Source organism: Telopea speciosissima, chromosome 9 (assembly GCF_018873765.1).
Source record: "Telopea speciosissima isolate NSW1024214 ecotype Mountain lineage chromosome 9, Tspe_v1, whole genome shotgun sequence".
NCBI lineage: Eukaryota > Viridiplantae > Streptophyta > Magnoliopsida > Proteales > Proteaceae > Telopea > Telopea speciosissima.
Window position 1 is genome coordinate 36,931,152 of NC_057924.1, and position 18,653 is coordinate 36,949,804.

At 40.4% G+C, this 18,653-nt stretch overlaps 1 protein-coding gene across 1 annotated transcript; it reads right to left on the reverse strand.

Annotated features, from left to right (window-relative positions):
- Nucleotides 1–729: 729 nt before the first annotated feature.
- LOC122640873 (nuclear transcription factor Y subunit C-4-like) lies at nucleotides 730–3,136 on the reverse strand. Its single transcript, XM_043834140.1, has 6 exons — nucleotides 3,016–3,136; nucleotides 2,604–2,614; nucleotides 2,164–2,223; nucleotides 1,231–1,423; nucleotides 981–1,093; nucleotides 730–837 (listed from the first exon to the last, which is right to left on the reverse strand). Exons 3-6 carry the CDS (start codon nucleotides 2,185–2,187, stop codon nucleotides 736–738), a joined length of 432 nt encoding a protein of 143 aa, XP_043690075.1. The 5' UTR covers nucleotides 2,188–2,223; nucleotides 2,604–2,614; nucleotides 3,016–3,136; the 3' UTR covers nucleotides 730–735.
- Nucleotides 3,137–18,653: the final 15,517 nt, after the last annotated feature.

Here is an 18,653-nt window from a genome sequence, read left to right on the forward strand (position 1 = left end):
TGCCTCAATTGCTCCAAAGAATTTAAAAAATATAAACCAAATTGCAATGCTTAAACAAAGAACAATCACAAAACCAAGTAATGGATTGAAAGAGAAATCAATATTTCTATTGACTTCAATACTAGTACATCCAGAGATCATACGATTGAGGGAAAATCAAAAGAAGAACTTGATAGATAGGATGGCCAAAGTGGTCAAAGAAAGAATTACACTAAGGCGAAATAAAATATTACACTAAGGGAAGTAAAGATAAATAAATAACTGAATGTTTGATTGATTGAGAGATCCCCTTCGCTCCATGAATTCTGATATTTATACTTGTGAAGGTAATGTCTCTGCGGAAGTTATTCAACCGCCTTTGGGAGTTACATGAACTGCTTAACTCCACCTTTCTTTTGATAACCATTACTCATAGTGGTGTTAGTTATTGGGCACCTTGCGGTTGTGACTGTCATAGCCCCCACTAACTTTTTCCTTTTCTTATAGGATCCAACTTCCTAATCGATCTTGTTTATTGCTCAAGTTACATCGGTCATCCACTATTGATTAGCTGGTAATTTTAGGGTGTAAACAAGCAGTATCGTTCTGATACCAAGTTAGCTCAATGGATTGTTTTGTAATGCTTACCTTACTACAATAGAGTTTTATATTATATACAAGAGTTCAAATCTGAAACAACTTTCTAAAAAAGATAGAGTCCTAATATAATATAAATCATAAACCAATAATTAAGTCTCACTTTTGAGGACCAGGTGGTCCATAGAAGAATCGGGTCGGAGGTATTGGTGGCTGGACCATAGAGTGTGGAGGAATTTCTTGTTGCCTGACCATCAATTCCTATCACAAAAGCAAAACAATAAATCCATGTTTATTTATAAGAAAGAGATATACAAGATAGTTTTTGAATAACCTCTATACTTTATAACAATCAAAGTAGCTCTAACTCTTAAGCCAAAAATATGAATAATAGGGTAACTTATCGCATCAAGATTTTGGGGGCACCGGTTCACATCCATCATGGGTAAATTAACTCCTCCATTATGAGGAACAAGTTCAGCTACCCCTATTTCTCTTCGAGATGGCTCCTCTTCTTATTACAATATTTTGATAATGTTAATTTGTACCCACTTGCACGAAGTTAACTTAATCCTTAATCAGTTTGTCTTGATTAACTGGAAAACAAAACAGGAAAAAAAAAGTTGTGAACTTGTGATGTTAAAAACACCTTAATTCTATCATCTTTTGGGACGATTCCAAGCAAGAAATCAAGAACTTCTCCATGATTTATAGCATTAGAAATATCAAATCGCTGCAGAGTTCGCCTCTTATATTTTTCAGTGTTCAACCATGACCGAAGGGTGAGTTCTAAAATGAAAAGCTCACAAGCTTTCGCGAACAGGCCTGGGGCATCCGCACTTATCATCTGGTATTAGAAAGCTCAAACAAGGACATTGAAAACAGTTGAAAATATAAATATTAGTGATTAATTCTACATCGAAATTGGCCATGCATGTTATGTGCCTAGTGGGGCCCACTCTAGTGTATGTGCGCTAGATTGGGCTAACCTAGTATGAGATAGGTTTAAGGGCATGATTTAAAGCGTTCCATCAGCTTTGGAGCTTTTGGCGTATCGGTCAAGCCCTTTAACCGAACCTAGCTCCTGTCCAGCCATGATGGGAGTTGGACGGTCCAACGCTTGGAAACCAACCCAAAAACAAGGAGGGGGTGGTCATTTCACATGTGGGGCCTAGGTGGGACTCACCTCTGAAATGACCATCCCACCCCTGTTTTTGTTGTCATTTAACGGGGTTGGACGTTGTAGCTCCCGCCACGACTGGACAAAATCATTTTCCTCTTTAACCTATCCCATACTAGGCTGGTCCAATCTAGCACCCATACATTAGAGTAGGCCCCACTAGGCATATAACAATGCCATAGATACATAACACAATTGCATTGCTTTCCAATTTGATGAACTCAATGGATCCAATTTTGATAGCCAATTAAACCAAAATAAACTCCATGTAGATCCATCCATATATGTAATTTAGATGTGGCTTACTACTGTGGCAACTTGATCATTCATATTCTATTTATGTATTCAGTTCCCTGTTTGTTCTTTATATTCAGTTAACAACACGAAAACTCGATCCAGATACAAACCTTCACATCTTCATCAACTTTCATGATTCTTTTAATCCTTGTGAGGGGAAATTGATGCTGGTTAAATTCTACAAAACATAATGGAGAATTGAATGGTTGAATAAAAAGAAATATGAAATATTAAATACTTTACTGAATGATAAGAATGGGCACTTTTTTTCCCCTAGAAATAATTTATTGTAATCATCAATATAATTCCCTTCTTGCCAAAAAAAATAAATAAATAAATAAATATAATTTCCTATATATAACCGAAGGAAGAATATAATGCGGTTTTTAAAATAAAAGGAAAAAGGCGTGAATTTTACCGATTCTTTGACACTGATTCGAATTTGGGAGAATAATTTGTAAAATTCGATTTGACCAAATTATTCACAGAATTAAACAAGTAGGCACCAGCCATAAAATCATACGTTTGTATGACCTCAAGGAAGTGGATGCTGCTTAAATTCTACAAAACATAATGGAAAATTGAATGGTTGAATAAAAAGAAATATGAAATATAGTGTACTTTACTGAATGATAAGAATGGGTACTTTTTTTTTCCCCTAGAAAGAATATATTGTAATCATCAATATAATTTCCTTCTTATAAAAAAAAAAAAAAATCACTATAATTTCCTATATGGAAGCGAAGGGCCGGAAGAAAATAACACGGTTTTTAAAATGAAATGAAAAAGGCGTGAATTTTATCGATTCTTTGACATTAATTCGGGTTTGGGTGAATAATTCGGAAAATTCGATTTGGCCGAATTATTCGAAAAATTAAACAAATAGGCCCATAAGTTTGTTTCTACTATATATTCTAAAAGTAATTTAAAAAAACAAACAAAAATATCTAACAAGAAGAAACCTGAGATCTGATCAATTTCAAGCAATTGTTGTTGCCAAAACAGCCTCAAAATTTGCTTCCTCAGTTGTAAACGATGTTCACTGATGGCATCTCCTTCGACCTAAGAAAATAAGAAGCTTAAAGATTATGCACAACACTTAAATATGAACGGTAAAATTGAAAGAACACCACTGCACCTCAGGTTGTTGATGTGGCTTTTGCATGAAATTGTGCATCTGTGGTGCTTGGTGGTCATGAAGTAACATGCTGGAGTGAGGCTTTAGCATGATGTTGTGCATCTGCATGAATGGAGGAGGTGAAAAAGAGGTCAGTTTCATGATTTGTTCAAATCCATTGGGAACTTGAATTAGATGATCTTCTCCAAAGTACTTAGCTCTCCTCTTTGGAATTCTCATTTAAAATAAGAAAAATAATCACAAATCGGAGCTGATAAAAACTAGGCTGAAAATACTTCACCTCATGCAGTGATGGGTAGTGATCGGTAGGAAAAATAGGAGGAAGCATTTCCATGAAGTTGTGAACATGCGTAAGTGATGAACGAGAATATGCAAATTGTATAGACTGGTTCGAAACCATGGTGAACCCTTCTCTCAAACTAACAATTAACCTTTCTCCATAAATTGGTTTTTATTTGTTGAGAAAAAGAGAGAGCGAGAGATCAACCACAAGAGATTTATAACCACTACAGAAGGGGATTTTTATCCCCTATAATTCTCTGTCCGTCCATTTTCTCAAATTCCTCTCATAGGGGGTGGAAATGACCATCCTACCCTTTGCCCAAACACACTGCCCGGGTGGAGTCTACCCCCCTATTAAAGGAACTTAGGGAAATAGACCGGACAGAGAATTGCAGGAGATAAGTTTCACTACAAAGGGGGAGGGGGAGAAGAGAGGAAGAGAGGAAGAGGGGGAGGGGAGGGGAGGCTATCCTATGACACAAAAGTGAAAAAAAGAGAATTGATCCCATGACTTCATTGGAGCATGCACTCAACTGACAAACCACCGACCAACCAGCAAAAGGTTGTTCATACCATTTAATATAATTGCACAATATCCTTGGATATATATACCATGTTCTTCCATTTGACATGATAGGGCCGGTGAGATTGTTCCATTGCTGGTGATGGAACGATCGCTGCTGTTCCATCACCTTATATTGGAGAGGAGAGTACTGTGAATTCTAATTAATGAATCCTTAATTTGGACATCCATTTACTATTATCATATGTTAATGTATAGAGAGAGAGAGAATCTGTTTCTTTAAGGGTACCTAGAACCCATCGCCGGTTTGCGCTAAAAGTGGTTTGGATTGGCCCTTTTCTGGTTTTGCTTTCCATGTTATTTTGCATGTAACTGTCAAAGAAGGGGTTTGAAAGTTAATCCTCAAATCCATGGGAAATGGCCTTAGTTAGTAAATTTGGGAACGGCAATTGAACAGGAACCACAATTAAACGGGAACTAGGGATGTAAACGGATCGGATTCGGCTCGGATAGTGCTATATCCGCATTCGCATCCGCTTAGCTTTCAGATGGATTCGGATAGTGCTAAACGGATACGGATCAGATATTTTATCTGTTTACATGTAAATATAGCTTTTCGAATAGCTATAGTCTATCCGTATCTGTATCCGTTTAGCTTTCAGACGGATTCAGATAGTGCTAAACAGATTCGGACACGGATACGGAAACGGATTTCGGCTATTCATTTACATTCTTAACGGGAACAGATACGTACGACAATTAAACAAATTAGACATCAATAATACTTTTCAAAAATTCGACGTAATAAAACATATACAATAATAATACAATACGTATTTAATACGATCACTCTATAAATAAAAATATGGGCATATATTCACTATGTAAGAGACATTCACCACCTAATAAGTGAGGGATCTCATGAGGAATTATAAAATCAGCAGTTTTGGGTCTATGTGACAAGAACTCCACTCATCTCCATATCAGAATTTTAGCTCAAAAATTCTTTGTTATTACTTTCTTATCTTAAATCCATTTGTGGTTGTGTAAGTCCGAAGTGAGGAATCTCATGAGGAATTATAAAATCAGCAGTTTTTTTGGGGGGATTTTGAAAAATCTGACTTGTTTTTACCTTTCTCATGAAACGATCAGGCGAGTGGGAGATTAGCATGCAACAGGATCACAGGGAAAAAGGACAAACCAAAATTTTGAAGAAATCAAATAACAGAAAGAAGACAATGCTGAAAATTGGGGCCTTTCACTAATATACTGACTAAACAGTAAGCATAATCCTTAACCGAAATCAGAAACGATCAACACGTATCTCTTCTCTTTTATTTTATTTTTATTTTTTTTATAAGATCGTATCTCTTCTCTATTTGTATTTGTTAGAGGTTTTTCCAAAAAATCTTGAACCCAAGAAACCAAATACAGCAGACACAGACAAAAAGAGACCATACAGGCTAAGAAATGACTTACAATAGAGATGAAGAAGAAAGACTTGTTGGCCAAATAGAAACAGAGAAGAGAGAGCCTCAGATATAGTGTTTTTGCTACTGCAATCACCAGATTCACCGCTGTAACCGTTCGACAAATGGAGACGGAAAAGAAGAAGAGGAATAGCTTGTTCACTACTCCGTCGCTGCAATTAACCGTGAACGAAGATGGAGAATAGGAAGGAGGCAGGGGGCAGGGGCTTGGGGGTATTGAGCCTTATAGGAAGTCTCGGTGGCCACCGTTGAACTGAAATGGGAACGAAGACGAAGTAAGTGAATGGGGCAGCGCGCGGATAGGGTTTGAAGACCAGAGCTGTTTTTTTCCATTTTGCAAGTTGCGAACTTGCGAGGGTTTTTTGCGTGTTTCTCACTCTCTCTTTAGTTTAGTTTTTTTTTTTTTTTTTTTTTTTTAACACAAACAAATCTTTCAAGTTAAAAGTATTATACGCATTTAATACGTATTTATACAGGTATAAAATGACAACACTCAAAAAATGCATTTTTTTTTATTATCAAATATATGGATGTATATGGTAAAATACATTTTTTTGAATTAAACATTTGGATACGCATTTAATATGCATATAATACGCGAACTTACTAAGGTAATGGCAACAATCCAATGGTCCGACCACAGTTTAGAACTGGAGTGGTTGCATATTGGGGCATCTGCTTTTTTCCCCCCCTGATAGTGGGGCATCTGGGAGAGCCCTTGTTTTGGCTAGGCTAGATCTTTCAGCTCCTGCCACGGCTGGAGGAGAGCCAAATGGATCTCGGAGATCCAGGATATGTGAATTTTCAAAACCAAGTCAGAGGTTGGAAAAACAAAAAAGACTTCTTTTTTTTATATATTTTAAAAAGCTTTATAAGAATCCTATTAGGTCAATTAATATTGTCACAAAGATCCGGGATATATCCATTCTGACTGTTGGGTACAGAGGACATGGTCTAGATTAGTTGTCAAATTTCATATGCTAGTTCATTTAAATATCTCTTTTTATATAGGCAGACATCCCTTATATTTCCTGTAAGAATTTCCATAAGGTGGGCTGGCATAGTCCCACTTTATTTTTAACAAAATCGGTTTAGTTGTATTGATGGGAGCTGCCTTAATGGTATGAGTCTAGTTACTATGTGTAGACCTAAAGTATTGTTTCCTTAATGGGAAAGAAATCCTATTTTTATGCAGGGTTGGTCCCTGCCCTCACCATTATAAATAGTTGTCACTGGCCCATTAAGTGACCTCTCTGAAAAACCTAAAGTTGAGTGGAAGAGGACAGACCAGACTAACACAGTTTGTGTGCGACAGAGATTGTCAAGAGTTCGGCTTCCACAACCATGGATCCAGGTATGCCAGTCACATCCCTGGACTTATTGTATGCTCATTGATCTCCATGGATGTTCCGCATGTTTTATTCTATCATTTCCATGAATCAAGATTCTAGACATTATTATACACTCTTCCAAATTTGAGTGGGAACAAACCATTTAGATTAGTAAAAATTGTAAAAATAAAAATGGCTATGAATTTGTTTTTTTTTTTTGGTAACAAACAAAATATATTGAGACTAACGTGTAGTACACATGGATGGAGAAGAAACTAACTCCATAAACATGGATCAGGATTAGGCCATATTGTCGTACACATAATCGATAAAGCCTTCCTTGCCATCAACAACTATTTTGATCCCTTGGAATATAAGAAAAATTACAAGCATCAAAAAAGGATGACATGACAGATGAAGTATATCGTCCAAGATAGGCTTGAGAGACAAGGATGGAGAAATATGTCTGTGTTAAAGATAATCCAAAATAGTTTGTTGGTCCGATTCCACAACCAAATGATTATAGCCCTCAGAAAATCCTTCCAATAATGTTGAACGAATAGCCAATGCTTCACCTTCGATGGCAGTTCTAAAGGTAGTAGGTATAGACTAACAAGAAGAACATGACCCTGATGATTTCTGTAGATAAATCCCACACAGCAAGAAGAACATGACCATGATTCATGTGACTAGATGTCAACGGCATCCAAAAATCCCCGAGGATGTTGTCTAAGTTGATGCTGCTATATATAGTTTTAGCCTACTAAGGCTTGTTTGTCTGTGCCGCCATAAGAGTTAATTCGTGCATTAATCCACTCATTAGGCTGGGTGGCCCACCATCATAACTTTGTGAGGTGTACAAAGTAGCATAGTGATCTCACAATGTGGTGAGACATGAGCGGGAAGACCCAACACGGAGCATGTGGGCCCCACAAAAGTTTAATGCAGTTTGGCTGTTCAGCACCACTAGATGACTGTACCGCGATCAACCTCTTTAATCGACTGGTAGTCATGCTGAACCTATTCAGCAGGCTTTTCCTTCAAGGCCACAACTAATATCTTAAGAGACATTTTAGGGGCTTATCTCTTGATTGTTATAGTCCACAGATCACCAGTGTCGACGGATACCATTGTAGGACCTACACCATCCAAAATTAAATTAGACCCGGTTCAAGTACGGGTATGAAAGTTTTCGTAAAGGATAAGTGGACTATCCCCTGCTACGGTTCTCCTCTTTAAGTTCTTTTCATGAAACTGAAACATCTTTGAAATCAGATCTGATTTTGGAATAGGAAGGTGTTTGGAAATATCCATCAAAATGTCAGAAAATCTGAGGATAATGTTAGTAGGGCTTAGGCGGATTATGATCAAAACCCTAATGATAATGCTACAGGTGTCCTAATTGATGCCATTAAACACCTTCAAGAGGAATTTTTTTGGAGGCAGAAATCGAGGGTGAAATGGATTCAAGAAGGGGTCAAGACGGGGAAAGAAATACCAACTTCTTCCGTATGATGGTGAAAGTGAGAAGGAAGAGGTCAGGAATTGAGAAATTTAAATCTAATGATGGGGAATGGATTACTAGTGCAGATGGGGTAAATGCAGAGGTAGTACGACATTTTTATAGTATCTTCTTGTCTCAGGGTTGCAAGCAAGATGAAAGGTTACTCGATTACATTACCTGGCTGGTTTCTGACAAAGATAATATAAGTCTTCTTTTATCCCCTTCTATCAAAGAGGTGAAAAAGGTTGTTTTCTCTCTTTATATAGACCGTGTATCGGCACTGGATTGTTACTATGGCCATTATGTTGGGAGGTGGTAGGCCATCATGTTTGGGCTGCGGTCAATGACTTTTTCATTGGAAGCCTTTTGCCAAGATTTTAAATGTCAGTTCATCTCATTCTCATTCCTAAGAAGGAGTGTCCCGAGGTAATGTCAGACTTTAGACTATTAGCCTCTGTAATTTTTCCTACCAAATCATTGCTAAAATTATTTCCTTAAGATTGGCATCAATCCTTCCTATGTTTACCTTGGAAGAACATGGAGCCTTTGTTCAAGGTAGGTGTATTCATGATAATATTGCTTTAGTGAAAGAGGTGGTTGTGAGGATAGATTGTTGTGGCGGGGGATCGCCACGTAAGGGTGTCAAAGCCTAGCCCAAATCGTTAAAGACCAACCAAAACCTGTGATGCCCCGTTCCCAAGATATGGGAAAGTGCAGCCCTCACAGGCGGTGACAATAAGGCCATATAATTTTTCATTTATTTACCAAAGAAATAAAAGTAAACTATTTTAACAACTGATACCTGTGAGGATCCAATCCCTTCCCGGGGTGCTTGGTGTCGCACAGAGGGTTTTTTAATTGCTCCTCTTTTTGGAGGGAGAGAAGGAATGCATCTTCTCAGAAGTATGGTTCAATTTAATAGGGGATGAGGGTCATACAATAAAATGAAATGGAGTCGTCACCTAGGGTTAGGGCCTAGGACCCATTAGTGTAGCCCTAGAAGGGCTACGAGACCTCGGTTGCTCTGGTCAGAGATTCAGGGTAAGTGGTCAGGTTACGAGAGTGGGAAGGTGTTAGGCACCCACCTCATTCGGATGAACCGGTCTTTCTACTAGATGCTTTGTTTTTGAATATTCTCCATTTATAAATGTCCTATTCCCACATGTATGGCTAAATAATGATGCACAAACTATTTAATTAAATTAAACTATACACTAACTACTGTACACTACACAAGAGTACTTGAAAAAACTAAATCATACTGGAATTAAAAAGTTGACGGAATAAATGTATACCTATACACTTTAAATAAATGCAATTATGCAAAATGAACGTTGTCCCCCAGCTCAGGTGGAGGCAAAAGACTGACTTTGTCCCTTTTGCCGGATAGAGTAATGGCTTGCAAGTGTTGAATCTTACGATCTCGGACAGAATAACGGTGTTCCAAGGCTTTGGAAACTAGGGGTTCAAGGGCCAGACAAAGTGGCTATGCAATGGGAGGTTTCCCAAATTTGGGCAAGAAAGGGTTGAAGAAGCCGGAATCGGATAGCCCGGACTTCGGATGGAGGGGCGAGGCTCGAAGGCTCAAAATTGGATTGCAGAAGGGCCCCAAAACAAGGAAAACAAGGAAAAAATGGAAAATTGGAGCTCTGGGGGTGCCCCCTCTCCCACAAACTTCAATCGTTCAAATGAGGGGGGCCGCCAAACCTATATAGGTAAGTTTTAGGTTTGGCGGGGCCGCGGAAAACTTGTAAGGCCGTATGGTAAGGCCGCGGCAGAGCAAAAATGGATTTTGGGTGCGCGCGAGGCCTCACGGTAGGGCCACGGGTGGGCGGCACCGCTTGGCAGGGCTGCAACGTGCAAGTGCGCGACACCACATGGTAGGGCCGTACAAGCAGCGATGTCGTGCGGCAGTGCCGTAGCACGTGTGTGCGGCACCGCATGGCAAGGCCGCGAGTGCGCGACACTGCGCAGTAAAACCGTGCAGGCCGCGGTGCCACACGGCATACGCCTTACAGGATGAGTGGGGATATTTTTCGATACAGTGTTGGTTTTCAGGGACATTGCCAATCGTTTGCGTCCGATCGTCATTATCACTAAAGGGTGACAAAATTCAGCATCTACAGTTTGTCCCTCTTTGGTCGAGGCCTGCCCAACAGCCGAAGGACGAAGATAAAAGATCGTCTGATTTTGTCACTAGGAGCATGCATCACCGCCACTTTGCTCAAAGATGACAGAGTTGAATGATAAAACAAACCAAGCTTCTGCAAAGCCATTCGGTGAGCAAAAACTTTTGTCACTTTGCTCATGGGTGACATATTTTAAACAACACTTTGCTTAACCATTTGGTAAATTTCTTTTTGAGGTTTCAAACGGTCCTTACCTGGGTGTGTACTTACTTGATGGGGTGACATTGTTCAGCTGGGTTTCTCCCTGGCATTTGAACATTTGCCTACAGGGGTTTTGATCTTTGAATATTGCTCAACCGAATTTCCTCTTGGCGTTCGAACATTACTTGGCGGGAACCTGATCTCTGGGCATTGCTCGGTCGGATTTCCTACTGGCGTTCAAACATTGCTTGGCGGGAACCTGATCTTTGGGCATTGCTCGGTCGGACTTCTTCCTGGCGTTCAAACATTGCTTGGTAGGAACCTAATCTTTAGGCATTGCTCAGCCGGACTTCTTCTTGGCGTTCAAACATTGCTTGCCTGTACTCCTGGTAATGTGATAGTATTGTGACTATGAGACGGCATTGCAACCGAGTGATGATAGTGTACGATGAGACAGCATCATTACCGAATACAACGATGAGACGACATCGTGACCGAATTTATAAAAGTGTAACGATGAAACGGCATCTCGACTAAAATTTTTGAAAAGTGTAACGATGAGACGGCATTGTGATCGAACTTTTGCAAATAGTAACGATGACATGGTATTGCGACCAAACTTTTGAAATTATAACGATGAGACGACATCACGACCGAATTTTTTAAAGTGTAACGATGAGACGGCATTGTGATTGAAAATTTTGAAAAGTGCAACGATGAGACGACATCATGACCAAACTTTTGAAAAAGTAATGATGAGATAGCAACGTGACCAAATTTTTGAAATTATAACGATGAGACGGCATCACGACCAAATTTTTGAAAGTGTAACGATGAAACAGCATCGCGACTAAAATTTTTGAAGGGTGTAACGATAAGATCGGCATCGCGACCAAAATTTTTGAAATTGTAACGATGAGGTGGCTTCGTGACCAAAATTTTGAAATTGAGGGTGTTCTCAAAATAAAAGTCTAGGGTATGGTGACAAGGCCCAAGGGATCATAGCATAAAGGTCCCATAAAAAAATATATATATATATATTTTTTTTGAGCAGACCTCCGCAGCGCTGCCATGGGGGGCTGCCGGCCACGCGCGGCGTTGCCTGGCGCGCCCCCTTTCTTTGGCTATAAAGGAAGGTCGGGGGGCTCTCTCTCTCATTCTCACTTCCCCTCCTCTCTTTTTTGGGTTTCCCTCTTTGGACATATGCCCTCTCTCCTCCTTTTTTCTCTTGCATTTCCTTCTCGTGTTTTTCTTACCTTCTTCCTTCAACATGTCTACGAAGAAAGCTCGGTCTGGAAGACCTTCCTTAGGGACAGTGGGAGACATGCACGTGGAGTGGTACACCGGTTCGACGGTGAGGGACACCGCTCGTCACAAGTGTTGCATTATCTGGGGTCAAGGTCTCAGTGACTCTTGCCTTCTTTCTCTTTCATAGAATATGCTTGATTTAGTTCTTCATTTCGTCTATTCATTTGGTAGGATCTCTATGCCCCTCATTATAAGAAGTACTGCCGTACGGACGATGTTCAATTGTGGTATTGGCAGCTTTGTCCCACTGTGAAGGAAAGGGTAGATCGCACTGGGCTTGGTCGAGCGGCCCAAGTAGTTGCTCCAAAGCTTGATACTCCGGTCGTTCGAGCCTTAGCTGATCACTGGTGGCCATTGACCCATACTTTCCATGTGCCTGCGGGGGAGGTAACCATTACTCCTCTTGATTTTTTTATGATTACTGGCCTTCCCTTCACTCGGAGACCCGTTAAGTTGGCTCCATCTGACCGAATGAGGACTTTGAGAGAGATTAGTGATCTTCTTAGCTTTGGGGTGACTGAGCATGTCATGTTTGTACCCTTCTTGAAAAAGAAATGGGACAAGCAGGAGATAGATGATAATTCTTCTGATGAGCTGCTAGATCAGGCTGCTAGGAGCTTTCTCCTGTACTTGATTTCTAATGTCCTTTTCTGTGATGGACGCGGTCGTGTGGACACTTCCTTTGCTCGTTTCTTCACAAACTTTGACGAGGCCAAGACCTTCGACTGGGGTGGATCTGCTTATGCCCACTTCTTAGGGATGATGGATAGGCTTCCATTGGGGTCACCCAGTCTCACTGGCTGCGCCTACGTCCTTTGGGTACATTTTAGTTCCCTGTGTTCATTTTTTCTTTTTCTTTTTGTTTTGTCTGCCATTTCCTTATGTCATCCTTTATTAACAAGTGTGGTGCTATGAAGTTCTGGGGATTCATGTTCCCCTTTCTCCTGATGAGACTGTCCCCTACATCCCTAAAGCAACACGCTGGGGGGCATCGAGGTGCACCATCATTGACGAGCTGCAAGTGCACCTCCAGCTCAATGACCTGACAATCAACTAGGTAACATCAAAATTTTCCCCATATTATTGCTTTGGTCATGATGACTGACTTTCTGACCATATCTGTCAGGTCTATTGGCATCCTTATGATGAAGAGGAGATTGAAGATGAGGGTGACCAGGAAGATTACAACTGTGCCCTTGCGCTCACTCAGAGACGAATAGTTTTTGAAGGGCCGGCCGGGGGCAGAACTTTATCTGGGAGAGAGGGTTACTCTTTAGTGGTGTTCCTCCAAGCTAGTACCTCATCCTCCTCCTTTCCATATGCATTTTGTCCTTCTATCTCCCAACCTTGAAGATTTGAGGGTCAGAATCCATGCAATGGGATTGACTTTTGCTAACCGAAATTATCAAGAATTTCTCTTCTGAGAGACAGTTTGCATTTTCTTGACTCGAGAGGATCCTATGGTATTCTTCTAAATTTTGCCCTTACTTTATGTCCTCTTTTTTGTTCTGACAAACTTGCTTTCTTCTTTTCACAGTATCCAGGTCGCCCTTTGGTTCCTGGTTCATACAGGATGCTCCCCTTATACAGCTGCAACGTGGATTCCTACCCTTCTCAAAGCTCTAATTCCAGTCTTTGCATTGTTGGGATGAGTGACCTTATCCCAGGGTACCGAGGATGGAGCACCTTCTCTCTCTCTTTCTATACCAGTCTTCAGACTGTTCTTCTTGCTTGTAAAGTTTCTTATCATGATCTGGGACTTCCTCTTCCCTTTGGTGGGGTAAGTCACCTTCTTCTTCTTCTTTTCTTTTACTGGATTCTTCACCTTTGGTGCTGACTCTACTCTTTTATCATAACAGATTAACGCCGAGCAGTATGCTGATATGCGTCATGTCACACCCCAAACCACCCCCTAGGAGGATTGAGCGGGTAACCCGGATATCAAACTACATCCGCTAAATCTCCAGGATCTAGAAGCAAATGACACTCACAAACACAAACAAGCATTCACAATATATCATTGTCAACTCAGAGTGCAGCGGAAAAAATAAAAATTTATACATAAAGGTTTCCAAAATACATTGTTCCGAAGTAGACCACAAGACTTGACTGTAATTGTATCACATACATGGCATTATCCTAGATTTACATCATAGACAGAATTTTTACAAAAGATGTATCTATAAGCTTTACAAAAAGAAATGCCCTTAGGCTGTCCACAAAAAGAATGTTCCAAGAACATCAAATAAAGATAGCCCTCGATCAAGTCATCTCTTCCAACCCAACTCTATACACCCGCATCAGAGGGATTACCATAGTCAGGGTCCATACTAAGATAGTCACAATCACCATCACCATCCTGTCCGAGATGATCCTCCCATTCAGGGAGACGTCCACCTGCAAGATCATCTAAAAGAAAATTCCACGACGAATGAGCTCCACCGAGCCCAGCAAGTAAATAATAAATCATGCATGCAAATGCAATACAACATCATCAGTCTATATACTTGGATTCAATTTTATTATGCTAGTCCACCTAGCAACACAACTAAGTCACTAGGTATATACTACTTGCAATAGGCAACAACCTCTGCGGCTTTGCTTTTTCACTTTAGTTGCGACCTCAATCATTGCGGGTGGAACCCACGCTGGTCCAGGAGCACCGACTCCCTCCCTTGGCATACCCCAAGATAACCATGACAATCTATCCCAGATTCTACAACTCCTTGGCTTTCAAAAGGCCATGATCACCCAACACATGCACCCCTGTTGGTAAGGGCTGTAGCGTAAGGGTATGTTCAACCTAACCAGATGATTTACATAGTAAGTATGAGTTGAGTGGTGTCAACCGCATACCATTCTATGGGCTACCACACTCCCCATTTTCAAGTATGAACTGTAGAGTGCTTCCGTAACCCATACTATGGCGCACCACACCATTCATTTCCAAGCCGACTACGACATCTAGTCTAGCAATTCAATATCATGCAATTCATCATAATGCAATAATTTAATCATAACACGATCATTCCATATTTACATCATTGATTTCAAAATTCCAAATCAATTTAAAAGAAAGAAGAGCATCTAATCATCTTTACAGTATTTAGCAACATTACACCCACATGAATGATTCAAACCCACTCACCTTGGCTAAAGTCTATTTGTTCAAAAGGATCTCAGCTCTTAAATGCACTCCAACACGCGTTGCCGAACAAATTGCTATAGCCTAAGGTTAATTAAAGCAAATCAAACATTAATATGTTAATAATTGAGTAAGGAGTCTAGGGGTAGCCTTGGTTTAAATCCCAGACCAAGGCTAGACCCAATTCTGTAAGGACGACAACACTGGTCGATCTAATAGACCATTGGCAATCGACTAATGAGGTTAACAGCAGCAAATTGGAAGGAGATTTATGGAACTTCATATGGCTTCATAGTATAGGTCTCTCAATTGATAAGTCAAGGATTATCACATGATTTGGTCATGGTTTTATACAAGGTGGTACACTGGTTGATTGGACTGGTTGATCCAATGGACCAGTGTGAATCAACCAGTCACCTAAGGTGGTAACAAAGCATGATTTTTCTCATTTGGTTTATGTAGGAGGCCTCCCATATGATGTTATGGGCAATGGAGCTGATCAAATCCATATTTGGTGCAAGTTCCTAGTAGTGGTCGATTGGTATTGGTCCTTCCAATAGACCAGTAGCGATCAACCAGTAGGGTCACAGCAGCAAAACTGCAAAGGGCTTTGGGGGGAATGGGCATGGTTTCACACCAAAAGGTTTCTAAGTGGTACTTCAGTGGTTCCCACAAGGTTTGGGTCAAGGTATCATCCCCAACTTGGGTTGGTTGGCCAACCATTATTCCCGGGGTCAAACTGTTCCCAATCAGTAGATATAGGGCAGGGAAGGCATGGGTTTCAACATGGTTTACACAATAAGGCTTCCCACATGATGTCACAGGCCATGGGCTGACCAGGCTTGCATTTGGCCAAGGTTTCTGGTAGTGGTCGATTGGTACTGGTCCATCCAATCGACCAATAGTGATTGACTAGTGCATGATTAGTTCGAGAAATTTAAATGCCTACACTGTTTGGGCTTGGTTCCACTGATCTATGGCTATCAAGGATGATCAGGATGCATAGTTAGGTTACTTCCATGGCAATTAAAATATTCCAACCACAAGATTGAACATGCATTGGGGTTCATGGCTCATATGGCTAAAGTATATGGATTTACACACATGAATCTGCAAAAATCAGTTACAAAGGAGTTTGATTATCTTCAAAACAGTACTACAACATACATTTAGTCATGGAGTTGTCATGTATATCAAGGAAAGCATGTCCTACACTATGAGATACATTCCAAGCTTACTATGGGCATGAGGATCGACCATCGAAGGCTGGAAATAGTAGTTACAACATGTATTCACCATGAGAAAGGTGGATGAATGGTCAAACATGGTAGATTCATACATGCATGTAAGGATCCTAGTTCCTAAGCTAATAATACATGAGTACTTCACTAGAAAGCATGATGGATCATGGTTGCATGGCAAGAAATAGAGGTTGATCAAGCTTAGAGTCTAAGGATAGCATAGAAAGCTATGAAGAATTATCCAAGGAAGGTTTACCTCAAGAATCCTCAAGTACAAAGAAGGTTTGAGCTCCTCCTCCTCCTCTCTTCTCCTTCTCTCCCTCTTTCTATTTTCTTTCTCTTTTCTCCTCCCAACGAAATGAATAGGGGTGTTCTAAAATGAGGGTTGGCTTATATATAGGGGCTGACATTAAGGTCTGTTTGTCTAAGGTCATTTAGGCTGAAAATGTATTTTATAATCCATTCTAATGTACCTAAGCCCTTAGGTGGGCCCCATATGGTCACATTGTCGAGGCAATATTTCCACAAGACAATTTAGGTGTGGGGAGGTGATTCGGGGTGTGATACATTGGGCCCCACACATTAGAAGTGAAAATCTCATATGACAACAGCACTGGTCGATCCAATCGACCAGTGGCAATGGACCAGTAGGTGAGATTCTATTGTTTTTGCATTTAAACCCTACAGAGGCCTATGCCATGGTTTGGACACTTACTACTCATTGTTTTTCAGCCACTAATAGTGTTCAAATATTTATAACCTCATTTCATCTAAAGTGAGGAGTTTACCTTGGGCTGTCATCAGTTGATGTATAAAACAGCTGCATGGGGGTGGTGTCTACCTCTGGATGGGTATGTAAGATGTTACCACTGGACTACCTTCCTCTTGAATGATTACCCGGTCAATGCACCACAGGTTACTAGTGGATATGACCTTGGATTCTCTGGGTTTCGAACCTACATTCGGAGTTTGGATTAGGGTCCGGGTACAGATATGACATCCTCCCCCCTTACAAGAATTTCGTCGTCAAAATTGACGTACCTTGTAAGCTAAAAAGGTGAGGATATTCCTTACGCATTTCTTCTTCACTTTCCCATGATGCTTCCTCGGGAGCGTGGTTTCTCCATCGCACTTTGACGTAGGCAATGGTGCGATTGTGGAGCTTGTGTTCCTTCCGATCCAAGATTTCTTCAGGTTGTTCCACATAGGTAATATCGGAGCCAAGATGTTCTGGTTTGGTTGAAAGTACATGTGTCGGATTGGTTACATACTTCTTCAGCATTGACACGTGAAACACATTATGAATACCTTCCAATGATGGTGGCAGATCTAACCGATATGCCACTGGTCCAACTCTTGTTAGAATTTCATATGGGCCAATATACCTTGGGCCAAAACATGTTTAATACGGTCACTCTATAAGCAAAAATACGGGCATATATTCACTATGTAACAGACATTCACTACCTAATAAGTGAGGGATCTTATGAGGAATTATAAAATCAACAGTTTTGGGTATATGTGTCAAGAACTCCACTCATCTCCATAGCAGAATTTTAGCTAAAAAATTCTTAGTTATTACTCTCCTATCTTAAATCCATTTGCAGTTGTGTAAGTCCAAAGAGAGGGATCTCATGAGGATATCAGTAGTTTTCTTGGGAGAATTTTGAAAAAACTGACTTGTTTTTACCTTTCTGATGAAACGATCAGGCGAGTGGGAGATCAGCATGCAACAGGATCATAGGGAAAAAGGGCAAACCAGAATTTTAAAGGAATCAAATAACAGAAAGAAGATGATGCGGAAAATTGTGGCCTTTCACTAATATACTGACTAAACAGTAAGTAGAGTCCTTAACCGAAATTAGAAATGGTCATCATATCTCTTCTCTTTCTCTTTTTTTTATTTTTTTAATTTTTAATTTTTTTTGATAAGGTCGTATCTCTTCTCCAATATCTTGAACCCGAGAAATCAAATACAGCAAACAGAGACAAAAAGAGACCATACAGGCTGAGAAATGACTTACCATAGAGACGGAGAAGAAAGACTTGCTGGCCAAATAGAAACAGAGAAGAGAGAGCCTCAGATATAGTGTTTCTGCTACTGTAGTAACCGGATTCACCGCTATAACCATTCGGCAAACGGAGATGGAGAAGAAGAAGAGGAACAGAGCTTGTTCGCCACTCTGCCACTGCAATTAACCATGAACGAAGATGGAGAATAGGAAGGGGGCAGAGGGCAGGGGCTAGGGGGTATTGAGCCTTATAGGAAATCTCGCTGGTCACCGTTGAACTAAAATGGGAACGAAGA

Bases quoted from the DNA above. Each gene is read 5' to 3' on its own strand.
- LOC122640873 (XM_043834140.1), bottom strand. From the start codon at position 2,187: ATGAAAGTTGATGAAGATGTGAAG. The intron at 1,424-2,163 runs GTTTGTATCTGG...TTCTAATACCAG, and splicing joins AAGTTGATGAAGATGTGAAG to ATGATAAGTGCGGATGCCCC. The intron at 1,094-1,230 runs TTAAGGTGTTTT...AAATATTGTAAT, and splicing joins CGTCCCAAAAGATGATAGAA to AAGAAGAGGAGCCATCTCGA.